This window comes from Vipera berus (genome assembly GCF_964194415.1).
Source record: "Vipera berus genome assembly, chromosome: 8".
Classification (NCBI taxonomy): Eukaryota; Metazoa; Chordata; class Lepidosauria; order Squamata; family Viperidae; genus Vipera; species Vipera berus.
In genome coordinates this window covers 4,861,360-4,877,027 of record NC_138211.1, presented here as the reverse complement: position 1 = coordinate 4,877,027, position 15,668 = coordinate 4,861,360, and the positions used below count along the sequence as shown (strand labels likewise).

The following is a 15,668-nucleotide window of genomic DNA, read 5'->3' as shown; positions in this document are numbered from 1 at the left end:
TAGCCTAGCTGAAATCTTTTCTTTTTCTGCCCATTTTCCCTTTCTCAATAGCTTTGGCCACTATCAACTTTCAGAAGATGGAGCCGGGACTCCTGTCCTCCCTCAACAAACTGCAGGTAAGGAGGAGGCTTCGCAAGGTCAGACTTTTCAACTTCTAAAGCTCTTGTTGTGTGTTTTATGGCCTGAAAACAAGGAGGGCGCCAATTGCAGAAAAAGCCAAGTTTCCCGATGCCTTGAACTCTTTATTTATCGCTGCCTTCCAAATGTAAATCCTTCCCCGCTTTCCTTGGGTATGTTTCCCACAGCCCAAAATAAAAATGGTCATCAGAGAGCTGTAATTGGTCGCTGCTCAATTGTGCCCCAAAGAATTTATATCCAGACAGAGTTGGCTTTCGGGAAATAGATTTACTTTATGTGCTGGGGGAGGAGTGTCTTCATCCTTCTTGTCAACCATCAGGAAATAACCCACTGAGAAGCTCATTGATTCCTCTGCTGGTCCAGGATCTGGATGTGAAGAAAGTCATTTCCATTTTCATTGAATCCTATCCTATCCTCGCGTTCTGTGTTCATTTGATTTTTAAAAAACACCCTCGTTCTCTGATCTTCACCCAGGAGGTCTTTCAGAGTGGCTTACATCTCAATAAAACGAGGTAGTTCTTGGCCTGTAGGCTTGAATTCTAAAAGGTACAGCATTCAAGGAAAAAGAGACGGGGGAAAAAGAGAGAGAGAGAAAAAATTCAAGGATGAGTTAATATATCAGAATGGTATTACGGTCCAGGAGACTAAATTCTAGTCCCGCCTTCGGCATGGAAGCTGGATGGGTGACTTTGAGCCAATCACCAGGAGACGGGGAGTTCTAGTCCTGCCTTAGGCATGAAAGCCGGCTGGGTGACTTTGGACCTATCACCAGGAGACTGTGAGTTCTAGTCCCGCCTTAAGCGTGAAAGCCGGCTGGGTGACTTTGGGCCAATCACCAGGAGACTGTGAGTTCTAGCTCTGCCTTAAGCATGAAAGTCGGCTGGGTGACTTTGGGTCTATCACCAGGAGACTTGAGTTCTAGTCCCGCCTTAGGCATGAAAGCCGACTAGGTGGGCCAATTACCAGGAGACCGTGAATTCTAGTCCCGCCTTAGGCATGGGAAGCCGACTGGGTCACTTTGGGCCAATCACCAGGAGACCATGGGTTGACAGCTGCCTAGGCTACCTGAGAGAGGACTTCAAAAGGAGAGCCTGTTTTCACCTGGTGGGTTTGCCCTTTTTCAGCATGACATGCCAACGATGGTGATGGAGTACTGGACGGGTTGGTTTGACAGCTGGGGAGGACCCCACAATGTGTTTGACGCGGATGGTAAGTTCTTTGCTGGTGCAATTCCTTTCCCACCTGCTTCAAAGCAGAGGCAAAGTTCGAACAGGCTGTTCTTTGCCTCTGCTTTGAACTGCGAGACGGGCGGCAAATAAATTTGAGAAATAAATAAAATGCGTTTTGGTAGCCGCGCCTCAGGTGCGGACCTCTGCTCTTACACTGAATCTGATTTGCTTTCCATGCGCCCAGGGGAAGGAAAAAACCCAAAACCCCTACATTTATTTTTTAATGTTTTGAAGCTTTTAATTCCTCCTCAGTTTTTATGACTCCTTTAAATATAGCCAGTTGCCCCTTTATGGTGCAGCCCTTTCAGCTGGTTTAATTCAAGCTGTCAAAAGGGACCTTGAGCTTCCTGCCCTGAAAAATGGATGGCAGAACAAAAACTCAACAACATCATTTTAATTTTCTGTGCGAAGATATAAACCATTCTTCTCCGCTCCCCAAGAAGAATCACCTGGGTTTTTATTTTATTTTTTTCTCCTTCCGGCTGTGGGAGTTGTAATCACTAAACGAGAATAAAAGTACAAAGTAAAGTAGAAAATATTCAGTGAGAGCTATTTTCAAGCATTTATTTTTTAACTCAGTGCTGGGGCTAACTGACTTTGGCTTATGATTAAAAGGAAGCAATGTAGGGGTTTTTTTTAAAAAAAAATATATGGGTACAGCTGACCGGACGATCTGTGCTTATGACAAAAAAAGCCAAAAGTCATAGGAAATCAGTAACTATCCTGGGAAAAGATCCATATTTTTAGTGGTGGTAGTTAGAGGCCTACAGAGAGAGACTGTTCCAGAGGGCGGGTGTAAACTTGGCAAAGCCAAGCCCCATTTTTAACATTCTTTCCAAGGCCATCTCCTGGAAGGATTGCTTGCTGATTCTGCTTCAAAAGGGTGTAAACACTTAACACCTATTCTATTCTAGTCTAGTCTAGTCTAGTCTAGTCTATGTTCTATTCTATTCTACAGTAGTCTAGTCTAGTATTAATCTATTCTATTCTATTCTATTCCATTCCATTCCATTCTATTCCATTCCATTCCATTCTATTTAAATCTGGTCTAGTCTAGTCTAGTCTAGTCTAGTATTATTCTATTCTATTCTATTCTATTCTATTCTATTCTATTCTATTCTATTCTATTCTATTCTATTCTATTCTACTCTATTCTACTCTACTCTACTCTACTCTACTCTACTCTACTCTACTCTACTCTACTCTACTCTACTCCACTCCACTCCACTCCACTCCACTCCATTCCATATTCCATTCCATTCTATTCCATTCCATTCCATTCCATTCCATTCTATTTAAATCTGTTCTAGTCTAGTCTAGTCTAGTCTAGTATTATTCTATTCTATTCTATTCTGTTCTGTTCTATTCTATTCTATTCTATTCTATTCTATTCTATTCTATTCTATTCTATTCTATTCTATTCTATTCTATTCTATTCTATTCCATTCCATTCCATTCCATTCCATTCCATATTCTATTCCATTCCATTCCATTCCATTTAAATCTGTTCTAGTCTAGTCTAGTCTAGTATTATTCTATTCTATTCTATTCTATTCTATTCTATTCTATTCTATTCTATTCTATTCTATTCTATTCTATTCTATTCTATTCTATTCTATTCTATTCTATTCTATTCTATTCTATATTGTATTTCTAGTCCGTTCCATATTCTATTCTATTCTATTCTATTCTATTCTATTCTATTCTATTCTATTCTATTCTATTCTATTCTATTCTATTCTATTCTATTCTATTCTATTCCTCAGAACTTTAGAACTGGGCCGTAAGTATCTTTAGGGGAGGTCTTCATAGCTATGAACAGTTGCTGAGTGACCATCGTAAGTCGAGGACTACTTGCATAAAGTCAGATAGCCATAGTAGCAAGATTTAACATCCGTTGCCATGCGACACTCGGAAGCTTTGCTTGTCTCCGCAGAGATGCTGGAAAGGGTTGAAGACGTTCTCCGATCAGGAGCATCCATCAATCTCTACATGTTCCACGGAGGGACCAATTTTGGATTCATGAATGGTGCTCTGCATTTCGACAACTACAAGGCAACCATCACCAGCTACGGTAAGGTTCCATTGACTGATTGGGCCTGGCTTGCAAGGGATGCTGGGAGGTTCGAGGCAGAAGAGTTCCGTTGAGTACCCAACTAGGAGAGCGCCTGGAATGGGACAATCTCACTTTGGAAGAAGGAGGAGCTTCCCTAAAGTGGCGGTCATTTAGCCAAGTGACAGGGCGTCATGCAATAATCAGTGGGGCGTCACTGGTATCTTGTTCAAATGAAAGTCGAAAATGCAACGGGCAACAGTTTCAAATCTCCACCAAGCCCTGTCGCTTGTAGGGCTGGAAGAAAGCAAATGAGATGATTCAAGGCCTGGAGACTAAAACATATGAAGAACGGTTGCAGGATTTGGGTTTGGCTAGTCTAGAGAAAAGTAGGACTAGCGGGGAGGACATGATCACAGTCTTCCAGTATTTGAGAGGTTGCCACAAAGAGGAGAGGGTGTCTACTTATTTTCCAAAGCACCAGAAGGCAGGACAAGAAACCGTGGATAGAAACTAACCAAGGAGAGAAGCAACCTGGAATTAAGGAGAAATTTCCTAACAGTGAGGACAATTAACCAGTGGAACAGCTTGCCTCCAGAAGTTGTGGGTGCTTCCTCACTGGAGGTTTTTAGGAAGAGACTGGACAGCCACCTGTATCAAATTGTATAGCAGGGGTTGGACTAGAAGACCTCCAAAGTCCCTTCCAGGTTTATTCTGATTGATTAAAGTTGCTATGATGTCCTACCTGCGTTTGTACAGTGAATTTAAGAGCGGGCTAAAAATCAGATTATGGGTATGGTTGTCTTATAATGTGGCATGAATCAAGCTATCACAATATGCCACAATATAGGGTTCTCCAAACTTGGCCATTTTAGGACTGGCTGGCTGACGAATTCTGGGAGTTGAAGTCCACAAGTCTTAAAGTGGCCACGTTTTGGCCACCCTTGCCATAACAGGCTTCGTTTTTGCAAGCAAAGGCTGTTTGGAGAAAGCAAAGGTTGTGTTTTGTTAATCAAGTTTAAGATTTAACATGTTATCTGAGCTGTGCTGGGCTCTTATATCATCATTTCTTTGGTTACTAAATGAACCCGATTTTTAAGGGTCTCATAATTCACGCTGAACTGATCAACTGGCCCAATGGGAACCCCCAAAGATTAAACCTGGATTAAAACCACCCAAGATTACCAATAAAGGGGAATATTTGTAGCTCAGGGTTGAATTGAGGAATGCTTGGGGCTCTCTGAGTTGTTTCCTTACAGACGTTTCGTCACCCAAACTAGGTAACATCATCAGGGCTAGTGATCAGCGCTGTGTAAGCTTAACCTGTTGTGAGAATGTCAGCATTGGGATTGTTCCTATCCTGGTTAAAAGGGTTTGGTGAATCCAGCCCCTGTGTGTGTGTGTGTGTGTGTGTGTTAAGTTCTTGTAGCGATTTCTGTGGCATGCACCTATAAATAAGGTGAGAGGTGAGAGCTACCTGCCCTACTTTTGTTTTTTGTTTGTTTTTTTCAGATTATGACGCTGTATTGACTGAGGCTGGGGATTACACCGCCAAGTACTTCAAACTGCGCAATCTTCTTTCCAGCATGATGGGTAACTGCATGAAAGAAGGGGCGGCTTCTCGGCCTTCTCTAAACGCTGGGGGACGGGGGGGCTTGAAAAAACGGGCTCGCCCCCAGTGGGTGGGTGGGGGCCCTGCTCTGCTTCCCGTGTGGCTTCATTCTGTTGATCAGCCAGGGCTGTTTTCTGCAGAATGGGGAGAGGGGGGAAGGGGCTGGGAGGGGGGGAAGTTTTGTTATGAGACTGGCCCTTCGGGGGACTTCCAAGGCGGTGGGGAAGGTTGAGTCCTTATAACAACATCATTGGGGGAGGGAGGGAGGGGGGAGGGAAGGAAGGAAGGAAGAGGGAGGGAGGGAGGGAGGGAGGGAAAGCTTTGTACATCCTCCCTTTTTTCTTCCTCCCTTCCTTTCTTTGACCCTGGGAAGAGGCTGTTTCAGTGCCGTCACCTTTGAGTTGGGCTCCATTCTGGATTAATAAATTCCGGAATTTTCTTGGTAGTCCAGGAGCACAGTGTTTTACCATTGCCTTCCTCCAGGGTGTGAAGTTGTTGTTTTTCTCTTTTTCATTTTAACCAATTTAGCCAGGAGCCCTGACATTTCCTTCATTTAGTGTCAACTGGGTCTGACCAGGCTTAGCTTGTATAAGTGAGAGAATGACCTCCCTCCCTCCCTCCCTCCCTTCCTCCCTCCCTTCCTCCCCCCCTCCCTCCCCCCCTCCCTCCCTCCCTTCCCCCCTCCCTCCCTCCCTCCCTTCCTTCCTCCCTCCCTCCCTCTCTTCCTTCCTACCTTCCTTCCTTCCTTCCTTCCTTCCTTCCTTCCTTCCTTCCTTCCTTCCTTCCTTCCGCAGTTCTTAAGTGAGCCCTGCTTAGCAATGTAAACCTTTGGGCTCAATTTCATATTGTAAGTCAAGAACTCACTGTAAGCTCTTCTCAAGCCAAGGAAGTTGGGAAATTGAGATTTTTTTTCCACCAATCCAGTGCTCGAATTCAACGGCATTCTCTCTTTTCCTTTTCCAAAGAGGCTCCTCTCCCTCCACCTCCGATAATTTTAAATAAAGCATCTTACGGGGCCATCCTGATGCAGCAGTATATCTCACTGTGGGAATTGTTGTCAGGGATGGAGGTAAGTCATCCTCCAGGGAAGCACTTGCTCAGATTGGCTAGATGATGGGACTGGGAACAACAAACCAGAAATCATGGCTGGGGTCCTCATTAAAGAACTCAGAATAAATCTAAGCTTTTGGATCTCACTGGGCTTTGAAACTGCGTGAGATGGGTTGATAAAGAGGCGCACTTAAAATGGAATTGCTGTATTTATATGCAAATGTAATGAGGGGCCCTTGGAAGTTAAGTAGCTTGAAAAATCATTTGCAGGGTTAAATATGCATGTTTGAACGAGTCCTCAATCCTGTCATTCAAGGTCTGTTATTTAATGCCTTTTTAAAATAAGCAGGATAATTCTGCATCCCTGTTAGATGATTTTGTGTGGCATTTGGGGGGGAAAAACCCCTTAGCCTAGTTGTCTAAATTTTGCAACATTCAATGTGCCACAAACCCTTGGCTTCTCAGCTGAAGGTTTCGTAAGAAAAAAAAATGGTTTCTTGATTTAGTTCGTACAAACAAGCATTTGATGCTTTGCTTGGTGCCTGCAGTGTTTGGGTATCCGAATCGATCACAGATCTCCAAGTGACGAGGGATTTAAGTCACTTTCTGTGTGTGAGCAGGAAGCCAGACATTAGCCAGGCCTTGGATACAATTGGATCTTTGTTGGCTTGAATGAAGTGATCCTTGTATGATCCATGAATTGTTCCACCAGAAGAGGAGGCGTTATGAACACATTCACATGAAAGCAAACTCTAAAGGAGAATATTTGTAGCACAGGGTTGAAATGAGAGGTTTTTGGTGCTCTCTGAGCTTGGCTGTTTTCTTGCAGATGTTTCTTTACCCAGCTGGGTAACGTCATCAGCGCTAGTAGAGAGTGGGGTTCGCAGGGAGGAGGAGAGGAGGAGGACGATGATGACAATGACTGTGAGTTCCTTGGTGCTCTCTCTGACCTTGGTTGTTTTCTTGCAGATGTTCCATTACCCAGTCTAGGTAACTTCATCAATGCTAGGAAAGACTTGTAGGTAAACAGAGAGCAAATCCCACCTCCTTCTAGCACTGATGATGTTACCTAGTTTGGGTAATGAAATGTCTACTAGGAAACATGGGTATGTCTAGTTTAATGAAGAGAAGGACGAGGGGTGACATGATAGCAGTGTTCCAATATCTCAGGGGCTGCCCCAAAGAAGAGGGAGCCAAGCTACTCTCCAAAGCACCTGAAAGCAGGACAAGAAGCAATGGATGGAAACTAGTCAAGGAGAGAAGCAACCTAGAACTAAGGAGGAATTTCCTGACAGTTAGAACAATTAACCAGTGGAACAACCTGCCTCCAGAGGTGGTGAATGCTCCAACACTGGAAGTTTTTAAGAAGAGACTGGACAGCCATTTGTCTGAAATGGTATAGGGTTTCCTGCCTGAGCAGGGGTTGGACTAGATGACCTCCAAGGTCCCTTCCAACTTTATTATTATTATTATTATTATTATTATTATTATTATTATTATTATTATTATTATTATTATTATTATTATTATTATTATTATTATTATTATTATTATTAAACAGCCAAGCTCAAAAAGTACCAAGGACCCTCAAAGCAAACTCTACCCCTATTTATATTTGTATTCTTTTTTCTCCTTATCGTCACCACCGTGTTAGCTTATTATGGAGCTGTGTCTGTTTCATGAACCCATGAAGGGGAGGGGGGAAAAAACCACCCCCCCCCACCTTATTTCTTAGCAGTTGCTGTTAGGATCCTGTTCTGCTTTCTGTTCGGCAGATTGTGAAGTCAGAATACCCCATTAACATGGAGAACCTACCAATAAACAATGGCAATGGACAGGCCTTTGGCTACACCCTTTATGAGACGGTCATCCTTGGCGGAGGAACGTTGTATTCGCGTGACTACATCCGAGATCGAGCAGAGGTGAGGATGGGTGTGCGAGATTTACTACCTTCTTCTGGGAGGGAAAAGCTGGCTAGATCTTAGTTAACGCATAATTTACTCTTGGGTCAAGGTGACTTTCTTGGAATGAACATATTGAAACTCTGGTGACCTCATACTTACCAGTTGCTCTTGTCATTTGGCCCTAATTACAGACATAATTTTCCGTTCAGAAGCTTGGTCTTTAGTATGGACTGCCCTTTCTAGACCATGTTCTAAAAGGCTTCCCTTTAACTCTGGGGTCTTCAAACATGGCCCTTTTATGACTTGTGGACTTCAACTCCCAGAATTCCTCAGCCAGGCACGCTGGCTGAGGAACTTTGGGAGTTGAAGTCCACAAGTCATAAAAGGGCCAGGTTTGAAGACCCCTGCTTTAACTATTGATCCACAGAGCCAGGTTTGAATGCCAATTACCCACTAAAGCTTTAAAAATACAGAGAAAGGTTTGCTATTACAATTTACAGAATACCTTTAAAAGTAGAAAATATTTTTAAGTTTTGTGGAACAACTGGGTGGCCATAACCTGCTAATTGTAACTACTGAGGCTGAATAATCTAGCAATCTTTTTAATTAATATTCCCTCATTCTATTTGCTTCTATAATCTGTTTAAATGATTCTAATAACACGGCTACATCCAGTGCTTGGATCCACAGCTGGAATTCTCCCCAGGTACTTCTGCTCTCCTCGTGTTACAATGTCTAAATCCTCCTCTAGTTTCCTGACTTATGTGAAAGTTAAAAGAATCTTATTTTTTTGTCTGTTTTTCCCCCCCCTGCAGGTGTTTGTTAATACTCGATATATTGGTCACCTTGATTACAACGTACAGGAACTCTCCATTCCTAACAGGCAGGTGAGTAGTTAGAAAAAAGCAGTTGGGATGGCAGGCAAGATTTTTATTTGTTTTAACCTTATTTTACCTTTTTAAGAAAAGGGACGCGGTGGCTCAGTGGGTTAGGACGCTGAGTTGTCGATCAGAAGGTCGGCAGTTTGGCGGGTCGAATCCCGAGTGCCGCGTAGCAGAGTGAGCGCCTGTTACTCGTCCCAGCTTCTGCCAACCTAGCAGTTCGAAAGCACGTAAAAATGCAAGTAGAAAAATAGGGACCACTCCGGTGGGAAGGTAACAGTGTTCCGTGCACCTTTGGCGTCTAGTCATGCCGGCCACATGACCACGGAGACATCCTCGGACAAGTGCTGGCTCTTCGGCTTTGAAATGGAGATGAGCACCGGCCCCTAGAGTCGGAAACGACTAGCACGCATGTGCGGGGGTTATCAGAACCAGGGGCCAGCTTTGCTGCCAGGCTCGTTCAGATTAATAAGGAATCACCTGTGCTAGAATAAAACGTCTGTAGAATCGGTTCTTGAAGGATGCAAGTATAAGCTACAACTCACTAATGCAGATGTCCCTATCCCTGTTGTAGTCCTCAACTTAACAACAATTTGTTTAGTGACCGTTCAAAGCTACAGCTTTGAGAAATGTAACTTGTGACCGTTTTTCACCGTTGCGACCTTTGCAGCATCCCCATGATTGTGTGATTTTTCTGATTTTTTTCTCCCAACGTTTGGGGTATTTCCTTCTTTATGCCCTGCAGGGATATCGACAGCTGCAAATCTTAGTAGAGAACTGTGGGCGAGTCAACTACGGGCTTAATCTGAACAACCAGCGAAAAGGTAGGCCGGTAAAGCCAGTTTTCTGTTCTCATGACTTCAAATCCTCAGCTCCACGTTTCCGAAGAATGGAATTTTGCCTGGATTGTACGCTCCGGGCTTTAAAACAAGGGCGTTGAAGTTCCCTGTACCCAGAAAGTGGCACCAATCCTTTCCAGGAGACCTCAGAAAAAAAGTTTTAATGGGGGGGGGGGAAACCCCAAACAAACAGGTTACAGAATGGATTTTAAGTTCCAAGAAGACAGATTCTAGCTGAAGGTGATGGAGAAAAAAATATATCTAATAATAGGAGCCACTTGGCAGCCAACTCATTGTCTCAGGGACTTTCCCCTTCTTGAATTGTTGAAACAGAGGCTGGGAATCTTAAACATTTGGACTCCTGCAATTTAGCAGGAGAAATTGGACACGGCGGCCCATTCCATGCGTTTCAAGACCAGCCGCATGAGACTCAACGGCAAGGTTGCTCATGGCTGGCTGAAAGAGCCAGGACTTTGTTTGTCCTTTGAAGGGTCATAAAGAACCGAACGGAAAAGTCTGCCAGGATTCGTTCACAGAAAATCCTCTAGGAAATAATGCCTTAATTTAAGCCCCTATTCTGTGTTGTACAGAGGTGGCAGTTGCCCGCTTCCAAACCCTTGTAAACTGCTTCTCTTTTATTGAGCTGTCATTTTATTTGTCTTCCTTTATTTGTGGATTGGATTGATTTAGACATTCCCCAACTCCAACCGACGCTGGGCTGATACAATAATTGTGACATAAAAAAAACCCCAATATAAAACCCAAACCAGGATGAGATCCCGGCACAGCGTGCGCGTACACACACACACACACACACACACACACACACACACAAACACACAAATCTAGCAAAGCCAGGGAGAAGAAGCAGGTCTTCCGGACTTAACCGGACGCTTAACAGGGGTGGGAGCCAGACAGATTTCGGGGAGGGGGAGTTGGGGGGGGGGGAGAAACGCAAGAGCTCCCCTTCCAGAAAGCGGGTGCCGCCGCGACTTAACGTGTGCATCTGATGCTTCTAAAACGGTACAAGCGGTCCCTGACCACAACTGAGCCCCAAATTGTTGTCGCTAAGTGAGACCTTTGCTAAGTGAGCTTTGCCCCCGTTTTGCGACTGTTTCTCAGCCTTTCTGAACCGGGATTGGGTGGACCCCCAGTGTCCCTCCGGGGAGGGTGACGGGCGGCTGTCAGTCTTGGAAGTCAGCCCTGCTTCCCCTTTGCAAGGCGATTCCTCAGCCTTGTCCCTGCTCCGCTTCGGGCGTTCACCCTTGTTTCTCTCGCAGGCTTAATTGGCGACATCGTTTTCAACACAACCTCCTTGAGGAACTTCAAGATTTACGGCCTTGAAATGAAACCCAGCTTCATGGAAAGGTTTGCCCAGCGAATCTCGCCAACAACACTCCCCACTCCCACCCACCCCCTCGCCCCCCCCCCTGCTTTTTTGCTCTGGTTATTTGTTTTCCTCTTTCCGTTGTTTACTGGAATTGCACTTGGCTGAGGTCCAAATTCTAGCTAGCAGCTCCACCTGCCAGCAATCTGGCACCTGGCAAAGAATTGGGCTGGTAGCTCCCTTCTTAGCAGTGGGCATTTTTCAGTATAATTTCCCCCTTTCACGCCGGCTGGCACCGCCAATGCTGATAATGTTTTGATAGATAAAACTAGAATAGTCAGGCTAGAAAAACGGGACACTCTGAGCTCTGGTTCCCCCCCCCTCCCCCCAGGCATGAAAAGGGTGACTTTGGGCCAGTCACCAGGAGACAGTGAGTTCTAGTTCCTCCTTAACCACGAAAACCAGCTTTGTGACTTTGACTTTGGGCCAGTCTCTCACAACCAGGTTGTTGTTGTGGGGGAAATAGGAGGAGTAAGGCATGTTAAGTAAGTTTACCACTTTGAGTTATTTGTAAAAAAAACAACCAACAACAACAGAGGAAGGGTATACATAACTCAAAGTTCCCAAATTACTCAAGCTTTCGGGATAAACGTCAGCACTTTGAAGTGGTCCTCTTGTAACTGACCACGAAGAAGCCGAGTGGGCTTGGGTTGGGTCGTGTTCTGGAACTGTTAGCTGGAGAACCAAATAAGCAGTCTTGTCTTACTGTCGGCACTCTCTGAGCTTGCTTGTTTTCTTGCCCACGTTTCATTACGCAAACTAGGTAAGATCGTCAGTGCTCAAAGGGAGTGGAGTTCGTGGAGCTGAGGAGAAGGAGATGGAGGAGTGCTGGTCAAACTAGGTAACATCATCAGTTTAGCACTGATGAGGTTACCTAGTTGGGTAATGAAGCGTCTCAAGAAAACCCACCAAGCCCAGAGAGCACCAAGGATCCCACAATCCTCCTCCTCCTCCTCCTCGCTGCAAACCCCTCTCCCTTCTAGCACTGATGAGGTTACCTAGTTGGGTAATGAAACATCTCAAGAAAACCCACCAAGCCCAGAGAGCACCAAGGATCCCACAATCCTCCTCCTCCTCCTCCTCGCTGCAAACCCCTCTCCCTTCTAGCACTGATGAGGTTACCTAGTTGGGTAATGAAGCGTCTCAAGAAAACCCACCAAGCCCAGAGAGCACTAAGGATCCCACAATCCTCCTCCTCCTCGCTGCAAACCCCATTCCCTTCTAGCACTGATGAGGTTACCTAGTTGGGTAATGAAACATCTCAAGAAAACCCACCAAGCCCAGAGAGCACCAAGGGTCCCACGATCCTCCTCCTCCTCCTCCTCGCTGCAAACCCCTCTCCCTTCTAGCACTGATGAGGTTACCTAGTTGGGTAATGAAGCGTCTCAAGAAAACCCACCAAGCCCAGAGAGCACTAAGGATCCCACAATCCTCCTCCTCCTCGCTGCAAACCCCACTCCCTTCTAGCACTGATGAGGTTACCTAGTTGGGTAATGAAACATCTCAAGAAAACCCACCAAGCCCAGAGAGCACCAAGGGTCCCACGATCCTCCTCCTCCTCCTCCTCGCTGCAAACCCCTCTCCCTTCTAGCACTGATGAGGTTACCTAGTTGGGTAATGAAGCGTCTCAAGAAAACCCACCAAGCCCAGAGAGCACTAAGGATCCCACAATCCTCCTCCTCCTCGCTGCAAACCCCACTCCCTTCTAGCACTGATGAGGTTACCTAGTTGGGTAATGAAACATCTCAAGAAAACCCACCAAGCCCAGAGAGCACCAAGGGTCCCACGATCCTCCTCCTCCTCCTCCTCGCTGCAAACCCCTCTCCCTTCTAGCACTGATGAGGTTACCTAGTTGGGTAATGAAGCATCTCAAGAAAACCCACCAAGTCCAGAGAGCACCAAGGGCCCCTCATATCAACCTTTTATATTCTCCTTTATAGGTCGTTATACTGTTTCCTGGTTACAGTACAGGACTGGCGTAATTTTGGTCTTCCGAGTTCTGGCCCTCCTAAAAGTGGGCAGGGGGGCACTTCAAGGAAGGGAGGCTGGTGGAGGAAGGAAAGAAAGAAAGCACCAGTACTAGAGTACTAGTAGTCTAGAGGCCTCTGGCTTGATAATAGCAATCACAGAGGTAGGCACTTCAGAGCTGTAATAGCTGGGAGGCACCCTTGAGGCCATCAATTCCAACTCCTGCCGCCTGCAGAAATCCGTATAAATGCCAGCTTGACAAATGGCTCTTCTGTTCTTTCCTTCCTGTCAAAATATCCTTCTACGGTTCAGAGGGGGACTATTTTAATCTAATTACAATCCTCAGGAAGGTACAGACCAATTTGGCATTCAGCCCCATTTCTCTTCTTCCCCCCCCCCCCCCCGGCCCCATCCAAACAGTTGACATTTGTTGTCAGCAGGGATGATGGTTTGAGCACCAATTCACAGAACACAACAGCTGCAGACGGAAGTTCCCAGAATTGTAAAACACCACAATGGCAAAAGTTAGAAGGAGCCACGCGGCAATTAAACACAGCCTCCTGCTTAGCGCAGGGATCCAGAACACACCTGCCGGATGGCTGTCTGAGCTCACCTTTGAAGGTGTTCATCAAGAGGAGCCCTTCACCTCTGTACATCGCTGGTTCCCTTGATGAATGTTTCTTAGAGGTTCTGCGGTGTCTGGTGCCCTCTGAGCTTGGCTTTCTTACAGACATTTCATGACCCAACTAGGTAACGTTAGCGCTGATGACGATACCTAGTTTGGGCAATGAAACATCTGCAAGAAAGCCACCAAGCTCAGAGAGCGCCATGGTCCCCTCAAGCAAGACTTAGCTACGTCAGAACCGATAGGGGTTACTGATGGATTTTTCTCCTGGAGATCCCTTTGAGGAATCTTTTCTTTCTCCCACAGTGTGCGTGGAGCATCTCCTTGGAGTGCCATCCCTGACAGCGCGGTGGGCCCCGCGTTCTTCCGAGGAACGCTCCAAATACAGTATATGCCCCAAGATACTTTCCTGAAGCTCGAGGTAAGTTCTTTAATACCAGAGCTGTAAAAAGAGATGCACAGACGTAGGATAAACCTCGCTCTCAAAATTTCTCCCAGAGGTCCTTTAGGATTGAGGCCTACCACCGTTCCGTTGAGCCATGCACCACCTCTGATAGGACTGGAGGCCACAGAGGTTAACTTGCAGGCCCACTTTATAGAGTTACGCACATTAGAATACGCCTATGATTGGATAGGTTTGATAGCCCTTCATATCTTTGGTGAGGTCAGTCAGAGAATTAGGGCAGAACTATGTGGTTGCGGGGGAACAAGGGATTCCCTGAACAAAGTTTGCTTCTAGGGCAGCCTTTCCCAACCTTGGCAACTTTTAAGATGTCTGGACTTCAACTCCCAGAATTCCTCAATGGGCGATGCAGCGGAAGTCCACACATCTTAAAAGTTGCCAAGGTTGAGAAACGGTGTTCTAGGCCAGAGGTCCCCAACCCCCGGTCCGTGGACCAGTACCGGGCCGCGACATGCCAGCAACCGGTCCGCACAAACAAGCAAAGCCCCATCTTCGGGATGCAGGCAGCACACACAACCACGCACCCTCCGGTCCGCGGAAAAACCTCTCTCCACGGAACCGGTGGTCCCTGGTGCCCAAAAGGTTGGGGGACCTCTGTTCTAGGGAGTTCCCGTTATACTCGTCTCTGGCCTGCTTCTCCCAGATGGATCAACTTTCGTAGCCTTCTAACGTTTTGTGGATTGTTTCTCAACCACTGCGAAGGTCATTAGGGTGGAGACGTTTTACTTGCCCAAATCGGCAATTTCTTTTCTCCTCCACGGAGGCAAGGGACAGAAAAACCCTTCGTTTGTAAGGATCCTGGGATTCTTTCAGGTTAGCAGGAACGTTTGCTCATCCTCATCCGACTTCACGAGTTGCAAAATTGACAGCAATATCCGTAGTCGGCTTGCAGAAGGCACAGTCAGCCCTCTTCGGTCTGGATTTATTTAAGCCTGCTTCTCCTAGACGAAATTGCCTTAATTGCGCCTCGGTCTGTGTGCCCTATCAGCATTTTGTGGGGGTAAGACACCAGAAGAGAAAGAAAACAACTGGACAAGCAATTGCATGTTTCCAGTTAGTATTCTTTCCGTGCAGTTGAGATTGACCTGCTGTTTTGTTAGATAAAATGCGTTGACAAGAGTCTAAAAGGTGAGCTTTGCTCAGAATACTTATTTGTAATGAATATGCATTTGTCTTCTTCTTTCCTTAGTTTTTGCAGCAGGAGCTAGAAAAATACATTGGCACTTCTAGCACCGCTGCAGTAGTTTCGCGTTTCATCACTGGTTACCTGTAAGGGCACTAGATCCATTGCACAATGCCGACATCTCGATCCACTGCAGTGAGATCCCCTTTTGTGTTTCCAGGGCTGGGAAAAGGGAGTTGTCTTTGTCAATGGCCAGAACCTGGGTCGCTACTGGAAAATTGGTCCTCAGGAAACCCTCTACCTCCCGGGAACCTGGCTCCAACAGGGGTACAACGAAGTGAGTCGCTTGATTTGAACCCGGTTCCCTTTCTTTTCATGTGTCTCAATACACTGAGA

At 45.9% G+C, this 15,668-nt stretch overlaps 1 protein-coding gene across 1 annotated transcript in view; it reads left to right on the top strand.

The window, feature by feature from the left end:
- GLB1L2 (galactosidase beta 1 like 2) overlaps positions 1-15,668 on the top strand; it is a 38,442-nt gene that overhangs the window by 21,208 nt on the left and 1,566 nt on the right. Inside the window, exons 8-18 of the mRNA XM_081334089.1 lie at positions 52-116; positions 1,263-1,347; positions 3,304-3,441; positions 4,933-5,013; positions 5,998-6,101; positions 7,858-8,004; positions 8,802-8,873; positions 9,613-9,691; positions 10,987-11,074; positions 13,993-14,107; positions 15,493-15,609. Of these exons, the coding sequence (XP_081190215.1) occupies positions 52-116; positions 1,263-1,347; positions 3,304-3,441; positions 4,933-5,013; positions 5,998-6,101; positions 7,858-8,004; positions 8,802-8,873; positions 9,613-9,691; positions 10,987-11,074; positions 13,993-14,107; positions 15,493-15,609 (1,091 nt within the window). The remainder of the gene's footprint in view (positions 1-51; positions 117-1,262; positions 1,348-3,303; positions 3,442-4,932; positions 5,014-5,997; positions 6,102-7,857; positions 8,005-8,801; positions 8,874-9,612; positions 9,692-10,986; positions 11,075-13,992; positions 14,108-15,492; positions 15,610-15,668) is intronic.